Source organism: Phascolarctos cinereus, unplaced genomic scaffold (genome assembly GCF_003287225.1).
Source record: "Phascolarctos cinereus isolate Bilbo 61053 unplaced genomic scaffold, phaCin_HiC Scaffold_4;HRSCAF=312, whole genome shotgun sequence".
NCBI lineage: Eukaryota > Metazoa > Chordata > Mammalia > Diprotodontia > Phascolarctidae > Phascolarctos > Phascolarctos cinereus.
Window position 1 is genome coordinate 694,668,076 of NW_027555847.1, and position 26,698 is coordinate 694,694,773.

The 26,698-nt window shown below is 55.2% G+C and overlaps 1 protein-coding gene across 1 annotated transcript in view; it reads left to right on the forward strand.

Annotated features, from left to right (window-relative positions):
- The window catches only part of NCOR2 (nuclear receptor corepressor 2), a 361,555-nt gene that overhangs the window by 196,807 nt on the left and 138,050 nt on the right, over positions 1 to 26,698 (forward strand). Inside the window, 5 exon segments of the mRNA XM_078154258.1 lie at positions 7,529 to 7,701; positions 9,349 to 9,439; positions 11,125 to 11,303; positions 16,597 to 16,651; positions 20,067 to 20,165. Coding sequence (XP_078010384.1) covers positions 7,529 to 7,701; positions 9,349 to 9,439; positions 11,125 to 11,303; positions 16,597 to 16,651; positions 20,067 to 20,165 — 597 coding nt within the window.

Genomic DNA, 26,698 nt, shown 5'->3' on the forward strand with positions numbered 1-26,698 from the left:
TATGTCTGTTACATTCATGTATATATCATATTGCATCGAGTTCAAGGGGGTGGGTAGCAGGCTGGGTAGGGTTTGAGGCTTGGAGGCAGGAAGTTGTTGTTCAGTTGCGTCCAGCCCTTTGAGACTCCTTTCGGGGTTTTCTTGGCAGAGACACTGGAGTGGTTGGCCATTCCCTTCCCCAGTTCATTGACAGAGGAGGAAACTGAGGCAAACAGGGTAAAGTGACTTGCCCACGGTCACACAGCTAGCAAATGTCTGAGGCTGGATTTGAACTCATGAAGATGAGTTTTCTGTCTCCAGGCCTGGTGCTTTATCTGCTGTGCAACCTTGCTGCCCTAAGCTACACCTAGTCAGGAAGACCTGAGTTCAAATCCAGCCTTCATTTCATGGTCTGGAAAACTGAGTCCCAGAGAAGGGGAAGGGGCTCTTCCCTAGGGTTCTTTCTCCCATTCCCCAGCTCACTCTCCCATTCTGTGGGGACAAGCCCACTCCTGATGCCTCTCTGGTGTATGACCGTGGACCTCAGCTGTGAAGGGTGCAGTAGACCTGGCCATTCCCGTCTGGCTTTGAATCTGGGACCTGATGGGGCTCTGTGCCCCACTTTTACAGAGCAGTTGGGGCTTCAGCAGTGCTCGGGGCCCTGGGAGGAGGGTGGTGACTAGCCAAGTCATAAGAAGCCAGGCAGGAGTGTGGAGACACTTAATTTGGGGGGATTTCTGAGCCGCCGGATGCTGAATGAATGAGTCGTGGCGGGAAGCAATTTTACTTTAGGGTTTGGGGCTGTTTTGTCTTGTTTCCTTCCAGAGTGGGGGGTGAGGTGTCCCTGTGTCACCTTGGAGATGAGGGCTTCCAGGGGAAGGGGATAGCCGGATGAAGGAAGACCCCTTTCTCTCTTGTGTCTGGTGGCCTTGACTGGGAAGGTCGGAGAACTGGGGTGCAGGGGTGCAGGTGCCCCAGACTGGGGCCTGGGGCTCACTTTTGGGGAAGAGGGGTGAGAGAAAACCAAAGATGGCAACTCTGGGCTTTGGGACCCCGTGGGATGAGGGAAGTCAGACTAGAATCTAGTCACTAGACGGTCATCGAATGTTAGTACCAGGAAGGGCCTGGTCACATGAGGACGCCAAGGCTCAGAATGGACGAGTCACTCATGCTGGGTCACACAGGCCTAAACTCCCCTGTTGGGCTTGTCAGCCACATCACACGCTGCCCCCACCCCAGTCTTTGTATCTTACTCTCCTTTCTGATCCTACAGTTGGGCCAAAATGTGCCTCCCGCTGCCGGGCCTTTGCCTGGCTGTCTCTTCAGTGCCCTTCCTTCTCTTCTCCCCCTCAGGGTGCTGAATAAATAGTGACTGATTTATCCCGAGCCTTCTGCCGGGCCCTTCCTCTGCCCAGCATTTGTAATTATTCTTTGGCTGTTTTTGCTGTGTGTATTTCTGTATGTACCTGTGGTTTTCCTCATCTCATCAGAATGGAAGCTCTGTGGGAATAGGGATGGTTTCACTCTTTGTCCTTGGGTCCCTAGCATCTAGCATAGTGTCTGGCGAACAGTAGGTGCTTAATGAAAACTTGTTTATTGGTAGTGAGCACCAGAGGTAGCAGTTTTTTTCCCATGTAAGACTATTTCAGAGGATTTTTTTTCCCTAAGTCACTGAATAGAAAATTGTCTGGGAAAACACAGGATCTGCCAACCCCTGTAGAGAACAGTCAGGATTTGAACCCAGCTCTCCTGACACCAAAGTCAGCTTTGTGTCTTCTGTAGCACACTGCCTTGGAAGAACGCCGGTGTTGGGGAGGGTCTTTGCAGGCCCCTCGGTTTACACTGAGTGGGGGACACTGAGTCTGGGCGCTCCAGAGGGAGGGAAGGCCGTGTATCAGCAGTCCATTCATTGCCGGGCCTTGGTTGCCTTGTGTACAGGGCAGAGGGCCATGAGCAGCCCTTCAATCTCCCTGCCGGGCAGAGGGGTCCGCTGAGTCTGGCTGGGGCAGACCCAGGGGCTCCCCTGGCACCTTGGGGCTCCTTGCCCGCTCCTTGATGCTGAGAGGGAAGCCGCCGCGGGTTCACTCCCAAGCTGGGCACCTGCTGGGTGGGAGCTGGGGGGGTGCAACTGGAGTCAGTTGGGGTGGGGCTCACATATCTAGGGATGGGGAGAGGAGAGAGAGCAGAGCCAGCTAAGCATGAGCTGCAGGGAGGGAGGGGCAGGAGCAATTGGAGCCTGTGCTGCCTCCTGCCGCCACCAGAGAGCGGCAGATGCCCTGGGATGCCGGCCGCCTGCTTGTGCAGTGGAGGATGCTGCCTTCTGCCAGAGAGCAGGCACGGTGGGGGGAGGGGCGGGGACAGTGCTGTTGGCTCAGAGCCTTAGGATCTTAGATTTGGAGTTTGAGGGAACCGTAGCACCCCGCCCCCCCTCCACCTCATGCATTTTACAGATTACGAAACTGAGGCAGGCAGAGGTTGAGTGACTTGCCCAAAGTGCAGAGGTAGCAGGTGGCTGAGGTGGGATTTGAACTCAGGTCTTCCTGATCCCAAGACAGACCCTTTGGGTGTTATATCTCTAAGCCCGACACTAAGGCATCTTTGGTGGGGGGGTGTCATGGGACATCTTGGTACAGTAAAAAGAATGCTGCATTTGTAGTCAGAGGACTCAGGTTCAAATCTCAGCCCTGCTCCTTAGGATCCTAGCTGGAGAGATGGGCTGCCTAGTCCCCTTCCTTTTACAGATTGAGAAACTGAGGCTGGGGTCACACAGGTAGTGAGTGTCGGAGCCAGGGTTTCGTAGGACCAGCACAGGGACCTCAGAGGCCATCCATCCAACCCCTCAGTGTCTGAGGAAGGAATCGGCATGGCCCCTGGCTGGGGCCGGCCTCGCCCCGTGCACTGCTGGGCCCTGTGCCTCACTGGCCTTGCCGGGACCCTTGACTTGGGCCTGCTTACGGAAGCAGCTGGCCCCTGAGGCTTGCTCTGGGAGGGACTCAGGTCCTCCCTCGTAAGGCCCCAGCCTCTTCCCATGTGCTCCCCCCAGCAGACACCGCAGGCCAGGCCCAGGGTACGGAGAAGCCGTCCCCACACTAAGGACTCAATTCCAGGGGAAACAAAAGAGGAAGTGATTCTGCTGACTGACCGTCAGCTCACTTCTCCCCTTTTTCCCAGGAGCCGCTTGGCCATGCCCCGGGATTTCCCCTGGTGTTGAAAGGGTGTGAATTCATATCCCCGAGTGCTCCCAGAGGGAGGAGCCTGGGGACAGAGGCATGAGTTCTAGAATAGAAGCCCCTTGAGGGCAGGGACTCTTGTGTTATGCACGTTGTGTCTCTTGTGCCAGCATATAGCGGGTACCCCGTGCCTCTCGTGCCCAGCACATAGTAGGCACCCTGTCTTTCCTGCCGGTACATAGTAGGCACTCTGTAGCACTCTGCCCAGCACATAGTAGGCACTCTATATCTCTTGTGCCGGAACATAGTAGGCACCCTGTGCCTTTCATGCCAGCACATAGTAGGCACTCTGTGTATCTCTTGTGCCAGCACACAGGCACTCTGTCTCTCATGCCTAGTACATAGTAGGCACTTTGTAGCACTCGTGCCTAGCACATAGGCACCCTGCATCTCTCATGCTGGGACATAGTAGGCACTCTGTCTCTCATGCCCAGCACATAGTAGGCACACTGTGCCTCTCATACCCCACACATAGTAGGTACCCTGTGCCTCTCCTACCCAACACCTAGCAGGCATTTGATGGGAAGCCTGGATCCTTGGTTGCCTGGAGGCCTGTCTCTTCCTAGCCTGCAGAGTCTGGCTTGGAAATGGGAAGACTGTGGGGTATATTTTCCAGATCACAGCATCATAAATTTAGAACTGGAAGGAACCTTTGACATTTCCCCCATTTTACTGATGTGAAAACAATGGTGAGCTCGTTTCACCACAAAAGGTGAAGTGCATTTTCCAAGGTCACACAGGTAGTGCTCCACAGAATTGAAATTCGAACCGTAGTCTTCTGGCCCCACATCCCGTGTTCTTTCCAGTCATTATTTACCTTCTATAATGGTGCTGTGAATAGTGAGCAGAAAGCTGGGACACTGAGTCAGAAGGACCTGCATTCAAATCCTGCCTCTGACATTTACTCATCTCGAGACCTTCATTTCTTTGTACCTCAGTTTCCTCCTCTGCAAAATGGGGACATTGACAGCCTCCACCTCACAGGGTCCTTGTGAGGTTCCCATGAGAATGTAGGCAAATGTTTTGTGTTACATAAATGTCAGGTATTATTTTTATCCCTCGGCCATCTCTCTGTGCTGTTTTGGGCAAATGGTGGAAGGAGTCAGCCCTCCTCAATGTCCCTGCAGGTTCTCATTTTCTGGGGTTGGGTGGCTGTGCCAACAGTTGCTCCCACCACTAGGCATGAGGGCCCACAATCTGTCTCTTGAGATCTTGAGATACAGGAGGACTTGGGGGCAGGTTGGAGCTGAATATTGTTTAATTTAGTGCATCTGAACCCTGAAAGGAGGGAAGAAATGGCTCAGATCCCTAGAAGTCTTGGGTTAGAGACTGTCAGAGGTTACCCTATGAGTCATGCTCAGACGGCTGGGTGGGGGTACATGGCGGCACTTCCCAGGCAGCCCTCGGGAGTCAGGAGGAAGGGGACCAGGCAGGGCTTTGGGTCTGGGGCGTCCCAGGGAACCTCGTCTTCCTCCTCCTCCCCGAGGGCCCCCAGCTAGCTGGTAATGGGAGAATCCAGAACAGGCTTCCTTTACCCCCACTTCTCCCGAGTGTGGAAGGGGGATCTGTGCACGCCTGCCTTCCATCCCCCTGCTTTTTCCTCCAGGGGTGCCAGGCCCAAAGACACAGGCTTCCTTCCGTCCCCCTGGCTTTGGGGGTTTTCTTTTTCTGCCCCTCTGGGTTTCAGAACTTTCCTTCCTCTTCCTCTCTGGGCCAGTGGCGCCACTCCCCAAGGGAAAGTCCCAAGAACCAGGAACCGCAGAGTTTTCAGAGGAAGAGAGAGTGTCCTGTTAAACTGGGTTAGTCACTGGTCTGCTGAGCAATGCCCAGCCTCTCAGCTCGGGTCAGGCTTCTTGGAGCCTCTTCTCGGCCTCGTGGACTCAGCAGTGTGTCCAGTGTGGTGTCAGGCCGGGGTATCCCAGAGGGACAGACCCCACCCTTCAAGGCTTTTCTTAGCTATTTGTCTCCCTTGTCAAATTGGGGGCTTCCCCATCTCATCAGAACGGATCTCCTTGGGTCTGGAGACCCGAGGCCCTTCTCATCTCCCATCAGACCAGAGGCTCCTTGGAAGGTGGAAACACTCCGAGTTTGACTGCGGCATTTTCTCTGCTCCTGGGCTAGTCCCTACCGCTGTCTAAGCCTCAGTGTCCCTGTCTGTAAAGATGTGGATGACAAGAAATACCCACTTCCCAGAGCTGTGGTGAGAGTCAGATGGAGCCTGTGTTGGGAGCACTTTGTAAACCCTAAATCATTATGTAAATAACAGCCACCTCCCCCAAGAATGCGTAGTCCACAGTTCTTCCTAAGGCTGACAGTAGGTGCCTACTGCTCCCCAGCGGTGCACAGGCTTTTGACTTTCTCCTCCTCCTCATCTTCCTCGTTTTCCTCTTCTTCCTCTTCCTCCTCTTCTTCGTCTTCCTCCCCCTCCCCCCCTTCCCCCCTTCCCCCTAGGGTCACACAGCTAGTAAGTGTCAAGTGTCTGAGGTTGGATTTGAACTCCTGACTCCAAGGCTGGAGCTCTATCCACTGCACCACCAGCTGCCCCAACTTTCTCTTCTTGTCTTAGGATCCCCCCCACCCTAAATACAGGGATAAATGTAGGGAATTGGAGTGAATTGTGGGGCAGCCAACCCAGTCAGAAGGTCCCAAGTCAGATCCCACTCTGGACCCCTTTGAGCACATTGAGGGCATTGGAGCACTAGCTAGTCAGCAAGGCCAAGAAGACAAAGGCAGCATACCCTGACTACCTAAGCTTGTTTTTATTGCAGGTGCAGAGGGCAGGGGGGCATGGGCGGGGAAAGAGACATGTATTCCCTTGAAAATAAAATAAAATTTAGCTTGAAAACGAAAATGAAGCTGTGCCCCTGGGTTTTATGGCCTCTCTTCCTCCCCTGTAATATGGGAAGGTTGGACCACATAGCCTTGGGGCCCCTCAAACTCAGATCTGTGAACATGACTCTCTCAAGTCAGCAAGCATTTATTAAGCACCTGCTGTGTGTCTGCACCTGTGCTGGGCTCTGAGGATACAAAAACAGACAGAAAGGAGCCTGTGTTCTCAAGAACCTCACGGCCTGACGGAGGAGAGAGAGCGTACAAGCCACCATGGACAGGGCAGACAGAGGCTGCACACATTGGGGATGATCTAAGGGGAGGGCACGGCTCCCTGTTGATCTCTCCCCCCCCCCCAGAAAGAATGGGAAAGCTCGTGTTATGCACTTACTCTGGCTAAGTGGAGTGCTCAGGCTCCCCCAGTTCCACCTTCGGGATTCAGGAGTTGTTTTAATGACCTCTCCTGGACCACTTAAGCTGGAGGAGTGGCGGGCGTCCCTCGTCGGAGGTCTTCAGGTGGAGGCGGGCTGGCCTGTTCTAGTGGGGGCTGGTGTCTTCGGGCACTGAAGGAAGTCCACTCTGGCTCTGGGGTCTCTGGGATTGCGGCCACACAGACCGAGAGCTCAAAGCAGAGCTTTTCTATGTAGCCCGGCTGGATAAGCTTGGCTTCCCAGCAGTGAGGGAAACCCAGGTTTCTAGTCGCCCCAGCTTGGTAGGACCCTGGTGACACAGGTATCTTCTTGTACGTTGGTCACAGGGTCACACACTAATGACCACAGGCTGGACCTGGGCAGGAAAGGCTCTACCCTTTCTTTCCCTGCCTCTGCTGGGCCGGCCTTGGGAGCCAGACTTTCCCTGGAAGGCAGAGGGTCCCTTGACGTCCCCAGCAGTCCTGGGAAGTGGGAGTTGGCACGTCTGGGAATCCGTGTGCTAGGCGAGGAAACCTCCCTGGGGTGTCGGAGAAAGCCGGCTGAGTGATGGAATGAGGCCTGGGGGGGGGGTCAGACAGAGGCCAAATGGGGAGGGAGAGAGGCGATAGCCGGCATTTCCCAGCACTTGAGGTTGTCCAAAGCACTTTGTGTTCATTATCTTCTCTGAACCTCACAAACAGGCCAACGCTCCCCATCCTCATGCTGCTATTTCACAGAGATGTCATAGGAGAAATGAGTTGTATGTGCGTGAGCGTGTTCATTATCTTCTCTGAACCTCACAAACAGGCCAACGCTCCCCATCCTCATGCTGCTATTTCACAGAGATGTCATAGGAGAAATGAGTTGTATGTGCGTGAGCGTGTGTGTGGTGTGATGTGCATGTGTGGGTGGTGTGTGTACGCATGTGTGTGTGGTATGCGTGCGTGTGCACATACGTGTGTGGGCTATTCCTGAGGGTAGCTGGGACTGGCACTGGCGAGGGCAGGGGGCTGGACGCCTGGGCCCAGGACTACTTGCTCAGAAGCCCCCCGCCCTCTCTCTCGGCCCCGGCCCTTCCAGGAACAGAAGTTTTGCCAGCGCTATGACCAGCTGATGGAAGCCTGGGAGAAGAAGGTGGAGCGCATTGAGAACAACCCGCGTCGGCGTGCCAAGGAGAGCAAGGTGCGGGAGTACTATGAGAAGCAGTTCCCCGAGATCCGCAAGCAGAGGGAGCTCCAGGAGCGGATGCAGAGGTGAGCCGAGAGGGGGCCTGGTGAGGCCAGTACTTGGGGGGTGCGGGCCAGCTCCTGGGAGGTGGAGACATGGGATGGAGAACCCTGCCTCAGGTTCATCCATTCCCCCCCGTCCCCGAGCTTTGCTTGCTGCTCAGGAGCTGGGCCTGGTCTCTCCCGGACCAGCTCAGTAAGCACAAGGCGCCTGCTGGGCTCAGAGGACTGTGAGAAACTTTGGGGGCCTCCTGTACAGTCTCCTCATTTCACCCAGGAGGGACACTGAGGCACAGGGGAGTGAAGTCAGTGCCTAAGGCCGGCATCACTCCTAGGGTCTTCCTGACTCTGAAGGTCCAGCACTGTCTCCAACCTTTTAGTGATGAGGCAACCAAAGCCCAGTTGGGGGGAGGCCACTTAGGTCGAGAGGAGCAGCATCTGCTTGGCCCCTCTGGGCCTCAGTTTCCCCACCTGTCAGAGGGTGATCATGATGCCTGCCTTGCCTCTTTTGGGGTCATGGTGGAAATAGAAAAGGAAAGCTTAGAGCCAGGAAGACCTGGGGTCAAGTCCTGCCCATGACGTAGAAGCTTCCTGGGTTGGTCCAGAGGGTCCAGTCATTTACCCAGATTGGAGGCCCATGGTTGAGCAGATACCCTCTGCTGTTCTTGTGGAGAGATGGAAGGGAATTGGCTAATCAGCCTCTCTTGTTAGTGGTTTCTTGTCGAATGGGATGGAGGTCTGCCATGGAGTGCCTTAGGGATCTGTGCTTGGCCCCATGCTGTTTAACAGTTTTTAAAATTGGTGGTATGCATGGAGCCCCAGATAGTAGGTCAATCAGAATCGCCGGTGATGTAAAGCTGGGGCGTGGGGATGGCCAGCACGGTCAGTCTTCATTAGGATCTCAAGAGGCTGTTGAGATGTTGGACTCACTCTAATAACATGAAATTCAGGAGAGAGAAATGGGAAGTTTTCCACGTAGGCGTGCACACACGCACAAGTTGGGGGAGGCCTGCTTAGATGACGGTCTGAAAAAAGATCTGGGGGTCTTAGTGGACTTTGAACTGAGTAAGAGTTAGCAGTGTGATGTTACATCCCCGACTGCTCATGCCGCCTTGGGCGACCTTCTGAGAGGCCTCGGAGCTTCCAGGGATAAGGCGGAGGTGGACGGCCTGCTGGCTTCTGTCACGCTTAATTCTGGGCATCACTCTGCAGGAAGGGCAGTAATAAGTTGGAGGGGCTTGGGATGGCCAGGGGCATTGATGCTCTGTGTGGGCCAGTTGAAGGAACTGTGGATTTTAGTCCTGGAGAAGAGAAGGCTCTGGGGGAGGGGCGTGCTAGCTGCCTTGTCAGGTGGTGGGCAGGTATCCTGGCCTGGCTTTGAGTGAAGAAATGTTGCCAAGAGGGGACTTCAGGCCTGAAGTCAGGCCAGTTCTGGTTATCCACAAGGGGAAGGGCTGCCGTTTCAGCTGGTTCCCTGGCCTATCCTTCGCCTTGACTGTGGCTTTGGAAAGCTGCATCCTCTCCAGGCCACCTCCCCTTCCTCTCTGGTCACAGCCAACCTTCCCTCTGGAGGAAGTTGTGGGTCTTCTGCAGCCACCATGCAGACAGGAGGGTGATTCCCATTGTGGGAAAAACGTCTGTTCCTCAGTGTGTCCCTGTACACTTTCCCAGCAGGGTAGGACAGAGAGGCAGTGGCCTGTCCATGTCCGCGGCCCGGAGTGAGCACGAAGTATCGGAAATCATCGATGGGCTCTCGGAACAAGAGGTGAGGCGCAGCCTCGGTCTGTCCTCTCTCCCCTTTCCTGTCTTCTTGCGGCTACTGTTGTCTTGAGTCCGGGGCCCAGCACCGCTTCTTGGTCGGCTGATCCTCTCGGGGTTAGGGAAGGCAGCGTCTGCGAGGCTCCTCGAGATAGCCCTTCCCCAAAGAAAAGAGCCCTAGATGGTACAGCCTTTGTACAGCCCTTTGTGAGAAAGATGCAGGAAAACCCAGGCACTCTCTCTGTCCCCAGGCCTTTGTCCATCACCCTTGGCCCTGAGCCTGTGGGACCGGGGCCTTCAGGGAAGGGGAACCTTCATGAGACACCTCCTACGGGCAAGGCACGGTTCTAGGCACTGTGGCTATGCAGACAAAAACGAAGCCGTTGCCACCCGCCAGGAGCAGTCGCATTCTCCCAGAGCAGGTGTTACCACAGGGCCCAGGGTCCCCCAAGGGGTCCATGAACTTGGATGGGAAATCTCTATTTCAGAATAATTGTTTTCCTTTGTAATCCTAAGTATTTAATTTGTGTACACATGATAATGATGATAATATCAAAGAGCATTTACATAGCACCTTAAAAGCATGATTTAGAGAAAACATCAGCAGATTGCCAAAGGGGTCTGCCTCACTCTGACCGTGGACACAACATTCTTTATTGGTCCCCTGCTATGTGCCAGGCCCCAGATTGCAAAAGCAAAAAAAGCTCCCGCCCTCAGGGGGCTTCCATTCTATCAGAGGAGATAATTAGACATAAATAAAAACCTGAGAGGCCTCAGCAGTTTCTGCTGTGGTCACAAGCACCTGGGCACAGCAGGTCTGGAAGGAAGCTCAGGGAGTGGAGGGGAATGCAGGGAGTTCTGGGACGGGAGACTGGGCCAGGACGGGGCCAGGAGTAGGACACAGCCTCCCAAACAGTTCTGCCGTTGGGTTTGGGGGTGGCAGAGCAGACGGCCCCCACGGCGCACTTGCGGTGTCCAGATGTGCCGGCCCAGAGCCTGGGTGGTCAGCGGGTCGGGGCACTCCAGGCCAGCCTGGCTCCCGGGGGCTGCTTTACATCCCTGGCCTCTCCAGATGGAAGATTGATCGTTTCCCTCCTGACAGAGATAAGGCGGCAGCTTCTTTCCCCCTTAATTTATGAGCCCACCCACAATAAACCTGTCTGGGGCCGGCCCCTAAATCCTCAGCCCAGCACAGCTAGCAAGCTTTTTAGTGTTATGACCTTCCTGCTCTCTCCTGCTTTTGGGGGCGTTCCCCTTCCCATCTGAACATCTGTGTCCCCGTGGCTCCCCGGGTCTCTGCTGCTCACTCGTGTGCTCTCGCGTCTCTCAGCCGGCTCTCCTCCTCTCTCCCTCTCCATCTCTTCCCTGTCTCTGTGTCTCTGCCTCCGTTTCTGTCTTCACCTCTTTCCTTCCCTCTGTCCTCTCCACCCTTCCCCTCTTCTCTTCTCTCTCCCTGTCTGCCTTCCCTCCTTCCTTCTGGCTCTGTTTGAGCCTTTCCTCTGTTTCTCTTTCTCTGTGTCCCCGCTGCTCTTACCTGACTCTCCCCCTTCCTTTCCTTTCCCTCTCTGCCTGGGCCTCTCCCCACCACCCCCGAGCCTTCTCTGTTTACCTCCGCCCCCGCAGCCCCCGCTGCGGTCTGCCTCTGCCTCTCTCCCCTCCGTCTCTGAGCCTGCTTCTCTCTCTGCCCCCTAGAATCTGGAGAAGCAGATGCGCCAGCTGGCCGTGATCCCCCCAATGCTGTACGATGCTGACCAGCAGCGTATCAAGTTCATCAACATGAACGGCCTCATGGACGACCCCATGAAGGTCTACAAGGACCGGCAGGTGATGAACATGTGGAGCGAGCAGGAGAAGGACACCTTCCGGGAAAAGTGAGTGCGGGGCCTGGCAGCGGGCGGCCTCGGCTCTCTCTTCAGCAGCCCTGGGAAGGAGGTGCTCTGTCACCCCCATTTCACAGAGGGGCAGACTGAGACAGACAGAGGCAGAGCAGCTAGGAAGTGTCTGAGGTGGAATTTAAACTCGGCTCTTCCTGCCTCCCTGGCCTCGGAGTTCTGACATGATTGGATGAGGCGCAGGAGCCCTTGGGGCAAGCTGGTGAAATCAGTGTTTGGGGGAGGTTGTCAGCAGCAAAGGAAAGAGGAATAGGGAACCCCCCGGGGTCAGGACAGCTCCTCTCCCAGAGCAGGTTGGCCTTCTCTGCCGGTGACAGTCCCCAAGGCCGCTGTGTATAGAGAGCGGACTTTTCCTTCCTAGTGGTCTCCTCTGGGCAGCTTGGCCCGCAGGAAGAGCGTGGGTTTGGAGGCATGAGACCTGTGAGTCCTGTGTGACCCTGGCGAGCCCCTTCACCTCTCTGGGCCATCCAGAAAATGGGTAGGCATGGTACTGGGGAAAGAGCACCAAGCCTAGAGTCATGGAACCTGTGTTCAAATCCTGTGAGACGTTGGATCCTCTGTGGGCCTCAGTTTCCTCCTCTGTAAAATGGCCTCCAAGGGTGCTAGGATCCTGAGCCCGACAGCTGTGGCTGAGCAGGATGGTGTTTTTTCCTGCCTGTGTGCACTGGGCTCAGTGCCGTGTCTGGCACGTAGTAGGAGCTTCATAGGTGCTTGTGGGCTCGCTCTCTAGGTGAGGCAGTTACAGGATTGCTGCCGAGCGCCCTCCGGTACTCTTACTGTACTTCCCAGTCTTCGGACTCATTTTGGCTCCAAGTTTAGGTCAGTCTGGGTTGAGGCATCAAATGCCAGGTATAGCAAAATTGGAGTGAAGCGCGTGGAGGCTTAGCTCCGGCCCGGCGTATGGGACGCGGGGCTGTTGGCAGTCGGAGAGCCCACGGGCCAGCCGGGGAGCCCTTCCAGTCAGCTTCTCTGTAAGACTCTGGGGTCCTCCTTCCCCCAGGGCCTACTGCCCTGTCTCTCGGTGGCTGGCCGCTGTCCCCTCCAAAACAGCTTATGTGATGGGCTCCCCAGATCTCAGAATCTCAGCAGAAGCCAGAATTAAAGTGCAGAGGGAGGGGACACAGCGGGGGGCCAAGGGATTCTCTGGGATTTCCCTGGGTGGGGGGCAGGTGAGGGGGGTCTTCTGAGGAATATTTTGGTTTTATTCCTCCCCCCCACACACCTTCCCCATTCTCCTCAAAAAAGCTCCCCTGAAATTTTCTGTTGTTTTTTTTTTCCCCATCAGCCATCATGCTTTCTTCTGCTATACCAGTGTGGTATACTAGCAACTCAGCCAACAAACATTTATTAAACCGCTACTGTGTGCTAGACACTGTGCTAAGTGCTAGGGATGCAAAGAAAGGCAAGAGATGGTCCCTGCCCTCAGGGAGCTTCCTGTCCGAGGTGGGAGACACCACAGGAAGCCGGGAGGATGGTTAGGAAGAGAGGAGGGTTTGGGGAAGGAAGGAGCTCCGTGAGACTAGAGGTCACGAGAGAGGTTAGGGCTGGACAGCGCGGAGGAGAATCGGAATCTCGGGGACTGATGTGGTCACCCAGGAAACCGTGTAGAGAGAGAAGGGAATACGGCCCAGGAGGGACCTGGCCGGTGGAGAAGGGGAGTCTGCTGGGGAGAAGAGGGGGCCCGGAGGCCGAGGAAGGGACGTGGGGTGAGGCAGTGAAAGCAGGATGCGGTTGGAAGCTGGGCTGCAAAGAGTTAAGCCAAAGAAGGGAAGTGTGGGCACCAGTGTAGACAGCTTCCTCTAGGACTTTAGCCACAAAAAGCAGGAGACAGGCGAGGACTGTGGAGTCGTGGAAGTGGGACTCTGGGGAGAATGGGGGAGACACAGGCATGCTTGTAGGTGGCAGGGATGGGGCCAGAGTCAGGGACAGACTGAAGGCTAGTGAGCGTAGGGATGCCAGAGGGGGCTAGCAAGGGGAGAAGATGACTGCAAAGGGGGTCCCTTGGGCCTTGGCCAGGAGAAGGGGGAGAAGGAGCAGCTGGGTGGTGGGGGAGGCATCAGGGGGATGTGAGAGGGTGAGGGGAGGGATGAAAGGCCTTGGAGGAGCCCCTGTGGGGAGTGGGCTGGTGAATTAAGGAGGGAGGTGGGAAAGGATTATTACCTCGCTTAGTAAATAGAGGGTAAAAGATAGAAAACTGAAAATCAAGTCTGGGAGACCTGGGTTCAAATCCTGCCCTTGGCATTTCCTGCCTGCGTGACCTCGGGCCAAGTTACTTTGTGTCTCTGGGACGTGGGCCTGCCGCCCTCCCCTGCTTCCCACATTATGGCAGATAACAGGGAGGAGAGGATGGGAGCACTCTGCCAGCCCTGCAGCACCCCGGATGTCCTCTGTTACTGTATCCAAGAAGACTTAATATTACCAGCAGCCCCATGCTCCGTAATGCGTTTTTATGCATCTAAACCGAGTGACTTGGTAGCGGCTGTATTTCACTCACCCCACTCCAGATTTCCATTAAAAAAAAAAAGCCATGTTTCCATGGTTTCAGATTTCCTTCCTTCATTCAGTAGACACTTAGTGAGGCCTGACTCTGAGCACAGCCCTGCAGACATTTTTGGACGTCATACGGACAGGTCAAGGCCCATCACCGCACTTCCCACAGATACGACATCCCTGGAAGTGTAAATGCTTCCCTTTTGGACGTCAGCCCGCAGGATGGTGGTGGTGGCAGTAGTAAGGAAAGTAACGAAAGTGCTGACATTCGCGGAGTCTCCAAGGCCTGCATGTGTGATGCTGTCTGGTCCTCACGTGGCGCTATCATTAGCCTCATTTTAAAGGGGAGGAAGCTGAGCCTCAGAGAGGGTGAGTGATCTGCCCGAGGTCACACAGCCGGAAGAGAGGCAGGGCTCTCTGTCTGGCATCCCTGGAGCTGGAAGGAAACTCGGGAGCCATTGAGGCCAACCTCCCCATTTTGTAGCTGGGGAAACTGAGTCAGGTGCCTTCCCCAAAGTCATTCAAGGCTTCTGGGGGTGGGATTTGAACCTGGGTCCTCTGACTCTGGAGTCAGGGCTCTTGCCACCATATTAGGACATTCAGCGCTTCACAACACTGGGTTGTGTTTGTGGGCACGATCGGGCTGCGGGAGGGGACGTCTGGCCTTGGACACAAGCATTAAGGACAAGAGGAGGGTGGTTTCTTATTCCTGACTTCAGTCAGTCAGCAGACATTAAGCCCCTACTGTGTGCCAGGCACTATGTGCTGGGGTACCAGTGCAGAGGTTGAAACTATCCTTACCTTTGAAGGGGCTTACATTCATTGATTCAGTATACGTTTATTTAGCACCTGTGTGCTAACCACTAGGTGCTGGGGATATAAGTGCAAAAAATGAAACGATCCTTACCCTGAAGGTTCCATGCATATTTATTAAGCACCTACTATTTGCCCGGCGCTGTGTCAGGCAGGTACCTTACATAAGTTACTGACAGCACAGATACAACGTGAGTACATGCAACCACACGCAAGGTAGTTCAGTCCAAGCTGGTTTGGGAGGAATGGGCACGAGCACTCGGAGGAATCAGGGAAGGGGGTGACTTGGTCACGACGGGTTGAGTTGGGGTAGGGAGCCATGGTGCCCCGTCCTTATCTTGTGCTCCTTCAGTGAGGAGGCGTGTGGGGCCACACGCCCCTCTCCTGGGAGAGGACCGGGAACTGCCTTCGGGGCCGACTGGCCACTGCACTGAGGGTCCTACCTTGGCTCTGGCAAAGTCCCTTGCAAGGAGCTGGGCTGGGTAGCCTCAGGCTGGCCATGGTGGGCAATGCGTGGGGCAGGTGCTCGGCCTTGAGTGGGAGAATGGGAGAGAGGGCAGAGAAAGGAGAAAAGGGAGAAAATGAAAGGAAGAAGGAGAGAGAGAGAGAAGAAAAGAGTGAGAGGCAGAAGCAGAGGAGAGAGGGCATGAAGCAGCCAGGAGGGGCCAGAGACAGATCTGGTCAGGTAGGGAGCCTGGGCAGGGCAGGGAGAGTAAGAGGGAGTGAGGGCGGCTGAGGCTTGGCTCCTGCCTGCATGCAGTAGCCAGTCTGTGGGGGTTCAGGCACAACCTGTGTCCATGGAGCAGGGGGAGGACCAGAGTGAGAGCCAGATCCTCACTCGGGAGGAGGAAGATCTGGGAGACAATGGGGAAGAATTGAGGTTTCTAGCTGCAAAAACGTTGGGCATAATTCCCTTAGTGGGGTCACAGATGGGAGCTAGAGGAGCCTGGGGAAGTTGAGGCCCTAGTCCTTAGTCTAGCCTCCGTATGTAAGGACCTGCTCATGTGGGAGGCAGGATGGCCAAGTGGAGTGCGTCCTGCCTGCCGCATACTGTTGGCTGTGAGACCCTGGGGAAGTCACTGAACCTTCCAGTGCCCCAGGCTAAGACTTAAATTGCAGAAGAGTTGGGGAAATCTGGCCCCCTGACCGTGGGCCATGCAGAGCTGGAGCAGTCCTTGGTCTCAGAAAGCTCGATCTGCACTGGGGGTGGGGAGGGGATCGTGGTGGACAAGGTCTGTGTGTAAATAGAATATTGACGACGTTCTGGGCTCAGGGTCACTTCCAGCTGGGAGAACCAGGAAAGGTTCCATGGGTACGGGTGTGGGGGGGGCACCTCTCCCTGGCCCCTCCAAGCCTTAGTTTCTCTGCAGGAGGGGCAGAGGGAGGGAGGGCACAGTCCGGACAGTGCCCCAGCCCCTCTGCGGGGCCTCACAGTCCTCCCTGGGCAGTGTGTCCACCGCACACAGGAGAGATCCCATCTCCATTTCCTCTGGAGCAGCGGGAGAGGCTGGCTCTTCAGTTTGGGCCCCAGGAATCGGGGCCTTCTCCTTTTGATCCTCCTGTGGCCCCCGGCTGCTAGCTGGCCCACACCCCTCCCCAGCTGGGTCAGGTGCCTCCGGGGAGGGGGGGGTTGTCACCTCCCTCCTCCTCCCTTTCCCCAAGCTTCCTCAGATCAACAGTAGCAGAAAAAAAGGGCAAAAGGGGAAAAAAGAACAGATTGGCTGAAAAAAAAAAACAAGGCTCTCATCTTTCCTGGAAGCTGTTTTAGCAGGACAAACAAATGGTATTTGTTCAAACCAGCTGAAGAGGCAGTGAGTCACTGGAAGGAACACCCTTTCTCGCTGGCCCCCACCCCCAGCCTGCCCTAGCCACACCCAAACCCCCTTAGGCTTAACTTCCAGGAGCCTGGGGCAGCTGGTACAGCTGCCACCCCCTCCTCTCTCTCACCCCGTCTCCTTTTCTCTCCTAGGTTCATGCAGCACCCCAAGAATTTCGGCCTCATTGCTTCATTCCTCGAGAGAAAGGTGAGGGGGCCCCTGCTCAGCACCCCTGGCCCCGTCAGCTGTGCCCACCCACCCTCCTGCCCGTGGCTTTGCCTGGAAAAGATGGGGTTCTCAGGAGAGGCCCCTCCTTAGCACGGCACATTCTTTCCTTGCCCCGGGGTGGAGGAGGGAGCAGGCCCCCCCCCCCCCCCCCCCGGCCCCCAGCTGCCGGCAGCCAGGCCACCCTATTGTTCTGGAGTGACACCTGGTGTTTCTGGCCTGCTCCACAGGTGCCAAGTGCAGGTGATCTCGCTTGACCCTCGCCACAAACACTGTGGAGCTGGGATTTTACTATCCCATTGTTTCAGAGGAGGACACTGAGGCAGGAAGTCATTCTGTGACTTGTCCAAGGTCACACACCTAAGTGCCGGGGCAGGATTTGAATTCTAGGTCCAACAGGCTTATGTCCTGTTGCCCCCTGGCTACCTCTGTCATATGCAAACCCCTGGGGACACAAGGGGACAGCCTTGATTCCTGAGCCCCCAAGGGAGCTCCCCAGCATCCCCTCTGAGGCGGGGAGGCTCGGTCACCTCCCCCAGACCGAAGCCGGGGCTTCTGTCGTGAGCTTGGGCAAGGGGGTGCAGGCCTAGAGAGCCCTGCGGCAGAGGGGAGGAAACCTGTGGGCCTAGACCAAGCCCCCTCCTCCAGGGTGCCCCAGCAGAGGCTGTGTGCCAGAGAGTGCACAGCACGCATTCACCCAGATACCCACCCATCACACACACAGACGCGTGCGCGCACACACACAGACATATACCCAGATGCACATATACACTATAAACACACAACATACGGACAGATGCAGACACAGCACACAACATCTCTAAACAGACACACACATAGTACATATACAGTACACACATACCAGACACACATACATGTTACACACCATGTGCACACACAGACCCCCACCAACATACAGGTGCAGACACAACACAGATAGATACACACACACACACACACAGATAGTATATACACAGTACACACAGACAAGTACTGCAAACACACCCATACATACAATACATATGCCGTGTGCACACACACAGACACACATACCACAAGTACACACACAATACATACACACATACGCAGACACCCAAACCAAACATGAGATCCTGAGTTTGAGCCTCATGTACCGTGAGAAGGAGCCCTGGCTTGGGAGTGGAGGAGTCAGAGGGCCTAGGTTCAGATCCTGCCTAGTCTCTGTACTGTCTGTGTGATCTTGGCCAGGCTCCTCTGTCTCTGGGCCTCAGTTTCCTCATGTGGAAGACGGCGGGTTGGACCGGCTGCTCTGGACCAAGGCGCCCCCCCCCCCCGGGTGTCAGCTGCCATTGTAGACTCTCTGCTCGCCATCTCTGGGGCCTGGACCAAAGCTCGTTGTGCCTTGGTCCCCTCATCTGTGAATTTGTGTTGGGAAAAGGCTTTGAGCCACAAGTGAATACGAGAGTTATTGGCAATGCTAGTTTTGGGGTTTGTTTTAGTGAGTAGTATTTTATTTTTCCAATTACATAAAAAGATAGCTTTCAGCACTCGTTTTTGTAAGATTTTGAGTTTCAGATTTTTCATCCTCCTCCCTCCCCAAAACAGCGGGCAGTCTGATGTAGGTTGTATATGTGCAATCACGTAAACATATTTCCACATTAGTCATGTTGTGAAAGAAGAAATAGAACAAAAGGGAAAAACCATGAGAAAGAAAAAACAAGTGAAGACAGTCTGCTTCGATCTGTGGCAGTACTGTTGTCATTAAGTCAGTGAGAGGCAGTGTGGTCCAGAGAAGGGCAGCAGGATCCGGGTTCGAGTTCTGCCTCTGAGCCTGAGCAAGTCACTTAACGTCAGTGCTCCCAGGGAGCTCTCCCAGACTATTGCCAGTCAGAATGAGTCTGCTCAAATACTAAGTCCTGTGTCTGACATTCAGAGCCCTGCCCCTCCCCACCCGCCTTTCGTGTCTGCTGGAAGCCCCATGTACTCTTACGTCCAGCGACACTGGCCTCCTGGCTGTTCCCCCATGCCTGAATTCTCACTGTCCCCTCTGCTTCTTGGCTTGCCTGGATTCCCTGACTCCCCTTTACAGGAAGCCTTTCCCAACCCCCTTTAATCCCTCTGTGGATAATCTCAGTTTATCCTGTCTGGTGTCTGTTTGCGCAGAGTTGTCTGTGCACCGTCTCTGTATCAGACTGGCAGCTCCATGAGGGCAGGGCCTATCTTTGGCCTCTCCCCCTGCTAGTGGAGGGAGGTGGCCCATTGGAATCACATAGCCAGACTTCTCCTGGCCCTAAACATGCATCATGGCTGAGAGTTAAAAGGCCATAGTGAAAGGCCTCTGCTCTTTGCCCCCCAAGCATCGGGGCCAGCTGCCACTCTGCCCTTTGCCCAAGCACACCAGTCAAAGCGCCTGCCGTGGGCCAGGCCCGGAGGAGGCTAGAATGAAGCAGTTCCTGCCCGCGTGGAGCCTGCAGTCTTGTGGCTGCCTCGGCTTCCTCGGTGGTCTCCAGTGTCCCCTCTGGCCCCGTGTCTGACACCCTGAGGTTGATACGCTAAACATGCACAAAATGGGAACCAAGTGGAGCCCCAGCCCATCTCTAGCTGCTTCCCAAAGCCCTGTTCCAGGGACCAAGGAGTCCCTGCTCTCCCAGGGCTCACGTTCTGGGGGTTCAGCAGGGGCATCACTGGGTCGGGACTGCTCCAGGGTGGGCCAGACTGAGCAGAACTGCTGAAAACGAAGCACCTCCTGTGGGCCCAGCTGGGCCCTGCCCTCTGGGAGCCTCCAGTCTGCTGGGTAAACAACGCCTTAAAAACCAAGGCCTGGGAGGGCGTTTGCCCAAGGAGAATGAGGCTAAGTGAGCCGAGGGTTGTTTTTCAAATCTCGACCTACTTGGAGGAGGGGGCTCCCTGCGAAGATAGAAAGGCACAGCGTCAGAGCTTGGCCATAAAGGAATATTATTTGGTGATAAAAGAATTATTACTTTCCACAGTGGGGAGCAAAGTTAATGGAATTCCTTACCCCAGGAGGAGATCCAGGCTGAAATTATAAATGTGTCCTTGAAGAGCTTAGCAGAATTCATGGAAAATAGAGCTGTTAGAGGCTTTTAAGGGAGGCTGGGGGTGGATTTTTTTGGGGGGGCATCCTGGCTGCTGAGTTTGGCATCCATAAGCCCCCTCCCCAAAACCCCTATCTCTTAGTGCCCCTATCAGGTTACAGAATCCTAGCCCCTCAAGGGGCTCCAGGGATCTGTGTTTGGTTGTGCTTATGTGGAAGTAGAGAAAGCAGCTGAGATTGGGGTGTGGGTGTGAAGGGTTGCACTAGAGCCGGACTCTGTGTGACCCTGCAGGGAGCCCCTCCCCCCATCCCTCGGAGACCTGGGAACGGCAGAGACTGATGACCCTTCTCTCTCCTGTGCAGACCGTGGCCGAGTGTGTTCTCTACTACTACCTGACCAAGAAGAATGAAAACTACAAGAGCCTCGTGAGACGCAGTTACAGGCGGCGTGGGAAGAGCCAGGTAGGAGACACCCCAAGTCGGGGCTCCCTGATCCCTGCCCTGTGCCCAGAGGCCTGTCCTCAAGGCCCGGTGCTGAAACCAGTTTGTCACTAGGGACACAGCCGCCCATGGACCGGGTGTCTTGCTACGGTGCCTTAGAAGAAGCTTCCCTACCCCCAGATCCCCCAAACCAGCCCCCCTTAGTTCTCCTTCCGGACATCTGGGCCGATGGAGCTGCTGTGGCCCGGACTTGGACCAGTCTCTCCATCGTCTGTCCCTGTGTGAAAGGTTTTCCCTGGCCAGCTCCCCTCAATGGCAGTGACCGCAGGTGTCACCTCAGTCTCAGTTTCTGCATCTGTAAAATGGAGATAAAAGCAATATCTACCTCCCCAGGTCTTAGGGAGGCTCAGATGAGATCGTATTTGTAAAGAGCTGTGTAAATGTTAATTCTGGTGATGATTACTTCACCACCTCCTGGTCCGGTTGGCTTCTCTCCCTAAAAAAGTGGTGAGTCAGTCAACGCTTTGGGGGCTGTCTAGCCCATCCGGGACCCTGAGGTAGAGACCTTCCCTGGACTCACCTGCAGACTCCCAGTTCAGGAGTATTTTGGCGAGCCCACTGTTGGTGGAAGGGGGTGCCTCCACGTCTGAGGACAGAGAAGGGCCTTGGTTTGAGGTCTGTTGAAGCTCGTGGTCAGATGTCAGGGTAGCCCATTGACCGTGGCGTCAGAGGGGGTAGAGATAATTTTCCTTCCTTGGAGGTCCAGAGATCCACTTGTCTGGGTTCACCTCCCTGTGTGAGTGACCTGCCCGAAGGCTGGAGAGGGAGGAAGTGATCCCTAAGGATGCCTCCAGTTGGATTCCAGGTTTGGCAGGAAACAGAGGGATTCTTTGTCCCCCTCAGGGTCTGCCCACCCAGAGGTGGGTGCTGCCCAGAGGAAGCCTGACTGCCCAGTCCCCGCCTCACCTCGTGGTCTGAGCTCAGAGCAGAGACGGGGCCAGTCTCCCTGGAGGGAGCCGGGATCTCTGCAGATGGTCTGTCTATGCTAAATGGAGATAGGAGCAGGTCCTCTGGCCTCTGACCAGCTGTGTTGTCGCTCGGCCCTTTCTGGTGCAGACCCTCCACCCCTCACCTCCCACCTCCCTTTTCAGTTTTATTGTCCATCAGCAGAAAGCACTGAGGACCTGAGTTCAGATCTGCCCTCTGACACGCATCTCTGTGTGTCCAGCAGTACAGGTTTATAAAGCTCCCGTTCTCGACTGTTACTCCAGGCCTGGGATGCACCTTTCCCCCGCCCAGCACAGTTTAGACACTGGTCACTCTGTCGGTAAACATTGATTAGGCGCCTCCTGAGTGCCAGGCATTGATTCCCCCCGCCCCCCAGTTATTATCATGTATGTGCCCCTCCCCAGCTTTGTATCAGTGTCCTGGGCACATAGTGGGGCGACAGTAAGCTCCTTGAGGGCGGGGAGCATCTTTTCCCATCTTTTTTGTCTCAGTTGCTGTAAGCTTGGCCTGGCCCAGAGGGCGGACGGCAGACAGCCTAGAGGCCAGCACTGGCCAGGCTGCAGTATCTGGTGGAGTGTCTCTCTTCCAGTCGGTGGTGTGGGGCTGGGCAGACAGAGCCGGACGCTTGACCCTGCCACTGGCCCGGGGAGACAGGCCTTTCCCCTGCATCCTGCTGGATTTGTTTAGTCAGATATTGCCAGTTCTCCGGGGCGCACATGTAGGATGCTGGCTTGGTTTTTGGCTCGGAGGAGATTTCAGCGGCTAAGGGAACTCTCAGTGTGGACATCCCCCTCCCCAGCGCAGGTGGGCATTTCTTCAATAACTCGGCAGTCTTGAGCTGTCCAGGCCAAGGAACAGTTAGGCGACTTGGCCAGGGTCTCACGGCCCACCGGCTCCAGAGTCAGGTCTTGCTGGCTCCTCTGGGCCACTATGGGCCCCTCCCCTCCCATGTTAGTGTGTGCTGCGCTAATGCAGATGCTGTGACATTGTGATGTTCACCCGAGCCAGATGGAATTAGGGAGGTGTAACCATGGCTCGAAGAACATGCCTGGGGCCCTTCTGAATGCCAAGGGGAAATGGCTTTGGATAACCAGTGACCTCCTAGGGGGTGGGTGCATTATCTCCATCGGCTGTGCTGGGAACATTTCCTCCTTCCCTCCTTCCTCCCTCCCTCGTTCCTCCCTCTCTCCTCCCTCCCTCCCTCCTTCTTCCCTCCTTCCTTCCCCCCTTCCTTCCCCCCTTCCTTCTCTCCCTCCTTCTCTCCCTCCCTCCCTCCCTCCTTCCTTCCTTCCTTCCTTCCTTCCTTCCTTCCTTCCTTCCTTCCTTCCTTCCTTCCTTCCTTCCTTCCTTCCTTCCTTCCTTCCTTCCTTCCTTCCTTCCTTCCTTCCTTTCTCCTCCCTCCCTCCCTGCCTTCCTGCCATGAAAAGAATGAGAACACTGACTCAGAGAGGCCACCTTCCTGTCCCCAACCCTGGTGCTATTGAATTTCAGTCTGGCAATCAGTCAACAAATATTTATTAAGCACCTATTAAGTGCCAGGGGAAGAGAAGGGAATGAGTATTTATATAGCAGTGCCTACTGTGTGCTATGCACTGTGCTTTGCACTTGAGACACACAGAAAGGTCATGGCTGTGGGTCTTCCCCGGGATCCATTCTTAGGATCATAGGGTTGGAACCGCTGGAAGGGTTCTCTTCAGGGCCACCCCCTTCCTTTTACAGAGTAGAAAATGTGGGTAGGAGGGTGGCGTGGTTTGCCCAGTCTCATGCAGAGAGGCTCATACAGAGGACCCTCGACACAGAGCTGGTGGGATCCTTAGAGGCCAGGGGGTCTGTATTTCAACCCCACATTTTACAGATGGAGAAATTGAGGCACAAAGAAATAAGTGACTTGCCCAGGGTGACAGTAAGTATCAGACAGGATTTGAACCCTGGTCTTCCTGACTCCTGAGTGTGAGTCTCTGTCCATTGTGGTCCTGGGTGACCCCCCCTTCTGGCCTTCACCAACCCTGCCTCCATGTCCAGCCAGCCTGGGGGGCAGCAAGGAAGCCGAGGGTTGGGGTTGGAATGAGGGGAGAGCAGGCCACCATTGCAGCGGGCGGAGTGGGGAAAGCGGGTCTCTGTGATTTAAAATATGAGTCAGCTCTGCTTCTGTGAAGCCGGATGAAAGAATTAAGTCTCTGTGAAGCCTAAGGGCCTGTACTTTGCAACCATTAATCTCCTTTCTTATTGTCCGATGCCTCCAGCAGCAGCTGCAGCGAAGAATGAAGCCTGCTTGCCATTAGAAGGAGAAAAGGAGAGGGAGCCTTTGTCAGCTGGGGAGGCAGGGCTGTGGCAGGGTCTGCTCATGGGGTGTGGATGCGATTAGGTGGCCAGTGCTGCAGAGCTGGCTGCCCACTCCCTCAGCTCCTTCCCCTTTGTCGGGTTTGTGTGGAGGGAAGGAAGATTGTGGGGCACAGAACCCCCCAGGCAGGAGCCCGAGGCTGGGCTCAGGGGCCCCAGGGGGAATCCTGGCTCTCTGTGACCAGGGGCCAGTCCCTTAACCTCCTGCCTTAGCCCTCGGGTGCTCATCCTTAAAATGTGGGCTCAGTACTATCTAATTTTTTTTTTAAACGAGGCATTTGGGATTAAGTGACTTGCCCAGGGTCACACAGCTATTAAGTGTCAAGTGCTTGGTCTGAGACCGGATTTAAACTCAGGTCTTCCTGACTCAAGTGCTGGTGCTCTATCCACTGTGCCGCCTAGCTGCCCCAGTGGGCTCAGTACTACCAGTTCGCAAGCGTTTAATAGGCACGTACAGTATGCCAGGCACTGTGCTAAGTTGTTGGGGACACAAAGCAAGAGAAAACATTCTTCTTCTACCTGGTTGGAGTCGTCAGGCCCACTCAGGTCACTGTCCACTTTTTGGGGCCCAGGGGCACCTCAAAGATCTTCTAGTCCAGCTGGTACCAATCACCAAGAATCCCTGTGCCACATCCCCAGGAATGGGTTATCTTGGCTTTTCCTGAAGGCCTGCAGGGACGGGGAGAGCCCGGCCCTAATCATCAAATCTACTTCCTTGTACCTCCTACCCTGGTCCTAGTCCTCCTTCCTGAGGCCAGGCAGCAAAGTAGCAGAGCTTTGCTGTAGGTTACCTCTTTTTTTTTTCTCCCAACTTAATTTTCTCTGAAGCATCTCATGGGCCTAGGGATTGGGAGGTGGAGCTGAGCTCATATTGAGAAATTACAGGTCATGCCTCTTGCTCTCCCCTAAATCAGGAAGGAGGGAAGCGGAGGGTTTCTGGGCATCCTAGCGTGAGCTGGAACGCTCTCCCCTGCCCTCACTCGCCTCCCCCAGACGTCTGGCCCAAAGAGAGATGAGCTGGTTTGGCTGAAGGCCGGAGGGGGTAGAGATTTATGCACACAACCTGGAATGATTTTCTGAGAGCGGTGCATCAGCCTTCTCCATCTGGCCCATTTCATAAATATGGACAAATGTGGAGAGATACCTGGGAGCTGAATTACTGGGCTGTAATTCCTTCTCTTGGCCCCGGTGACAGTGTAATAAACTGCAGGGCCCGTCTTGGTGGCCTGTTGTGTTACGCTGAGATATAATTATGGGGCTGCTCCTGGAGGAGTGCGTGCGTGTGTGTGTGAGGGAATTAATCTCTCTTGGTTTTTAGGAAACCTGTGGGTCTGACTGTAACTCTTCTGGTGGTGTGTGAGGCTGGGCAGGGTTGAGGGGGGCACGTGGACAGGGTGCTGTTGTATCCCGGTTGCCTTGGAGAGTGGGGCATTGAGCCACCTTGGGCAGACCAGCGCCCGATGGCAGTGCTTCTGCATCGGGGGTGGCATTTGTGAACACCCGCCTGCGTGTCCTGCTCAGGTAGTAGAGTCGATCCGCATCTCCTGCCATGATCCTGTCAAGGAGAGGTGTCAGATTGGAGCTGAGGCTAGGCCTGGAATCGAGGCGTTAGATTTGGGGTCTGTAGGGCCCATAGAAGAGCTCTGCCCTTCTGGCCCTAGCAGACTTCTTCTGGGCAGGGTCTTCATGCTGTTCCCTTACTGTTTACCAGTCCTAGGACTTTGGTATGAAGCACAGAATGTCGTCTCTGGAGTCAGCCCACCTGGATTCAAGTCCTGCCTCCTGACCTTTGCATCCTTAGGAAATCATTTTGCCTTGTCCTTGGTTTCCTGATGTGCAATTAGATGATCTCTGGGCTTCTTCCATTTTCAAAATTTGATCTCGTGATCCATTCCAACCCTTACATTTCATAAATGACTAAGTTGTGGTCCAAGCAAAGTAAGAGCTTGGCCAAGATCACATGGTGGCGAGTGGAGGAGGCAGGATTTGAACTCACATCCTCTGACTCCACAGTCAGTAGTGCTCTTTCCTCTCTCCCATTATTCCCAGCTGAGGCAATAGAGGGAGCAAAAGCCTAGAATACCTGGAAGGTGTGCACTGTGCTCCTTGAATGTAGAGAAACATAATTTTCCTTTAAGTGAAGAAGGGTGCAGTCAAGAAGCATTTATTAAGTACTTACGGTATGCTAAGTGCTAGGGATACAAAGATAGGTGAAAACATCATCCTCGAAGAGCCCCAGTCTGATGGAGGTGACGACATGCAGACGGTCTCCTGCAGAGCAAGTTATGTGCTGGGTTAGTAGGACGTGATTCACAGAGGGCATGGGAGGGAGAGTTGGGGAGGGAGAAGATCCCAAGAGGCGGGACGGGGGTTTGGCGGACCCCGAAGCATGAGAGCCAGGAGAGGCTTTGGCCATCCGTCTACTAGTCCAGCTCCTTTTTACAGAAGAGGTAACTGAGGCTCAGGGTGGAGGACCTTCCTTGAGGCCATGCAGGTAGGGGAGCTGAGCGGAGGTGTTAGGGACCTCAGAGACCACTAGTTTGACCCCCTAACTTTACGTTTAAGGAAACCGAGGCAGTGAGGCAGGGCGTGACCTGCCCCAGGTTACAAAGGTAGTGGAGGTGAGATCTGAACCCAGCCGCTCTGGCTCCAGATTCAGTGCCGTCTCATGCCATGTCGGCTTAGGGTCAGATGGCGTTGGGTCTCTCATGCGAGGTCTGGATGTGGGGCCTGTGGGGGGCGTTGTAGTGTCCGGTGAAAGAGTCAGTGTGGCGGCGCCTACGGATGCTGGGTCAGACGGCCCTGCCTTGCCACTTCCTCCATCGTTCCCTGGACGCGTGGTCCCTCGGCTCCCGGACTCTTCCCGGGGCAGAGCATGAGGAGTCCCTTTCCTCCCCAGCCCCTCTCTGTCTGTCTCCCACCAGGGTTCTTCTCAGCCCGCCCGCCCTCCTCCATCTCTCCTTCTCTCTCAGCCTTTCTTCTCCTTCCGAGTCTTTCCTCTCTCCTTTTGTAGCTCTCTCTTCTTTCTCCCTCTTGTCTTTCCTCCTCCCTCTTTTTCTTCTCCCACACCTCTCCTCCTTTCCCCTCTGTCTGGGCCCTTCTTCCATCCTTGTGTCCCCACCCCCCAGGTATCGGGCACGGTCCCCGCTGGGCCCCCATGGTGAGAAGGTCTCAGGTCTCTAAATTTGGGGCAGCCGGGGCGCCAG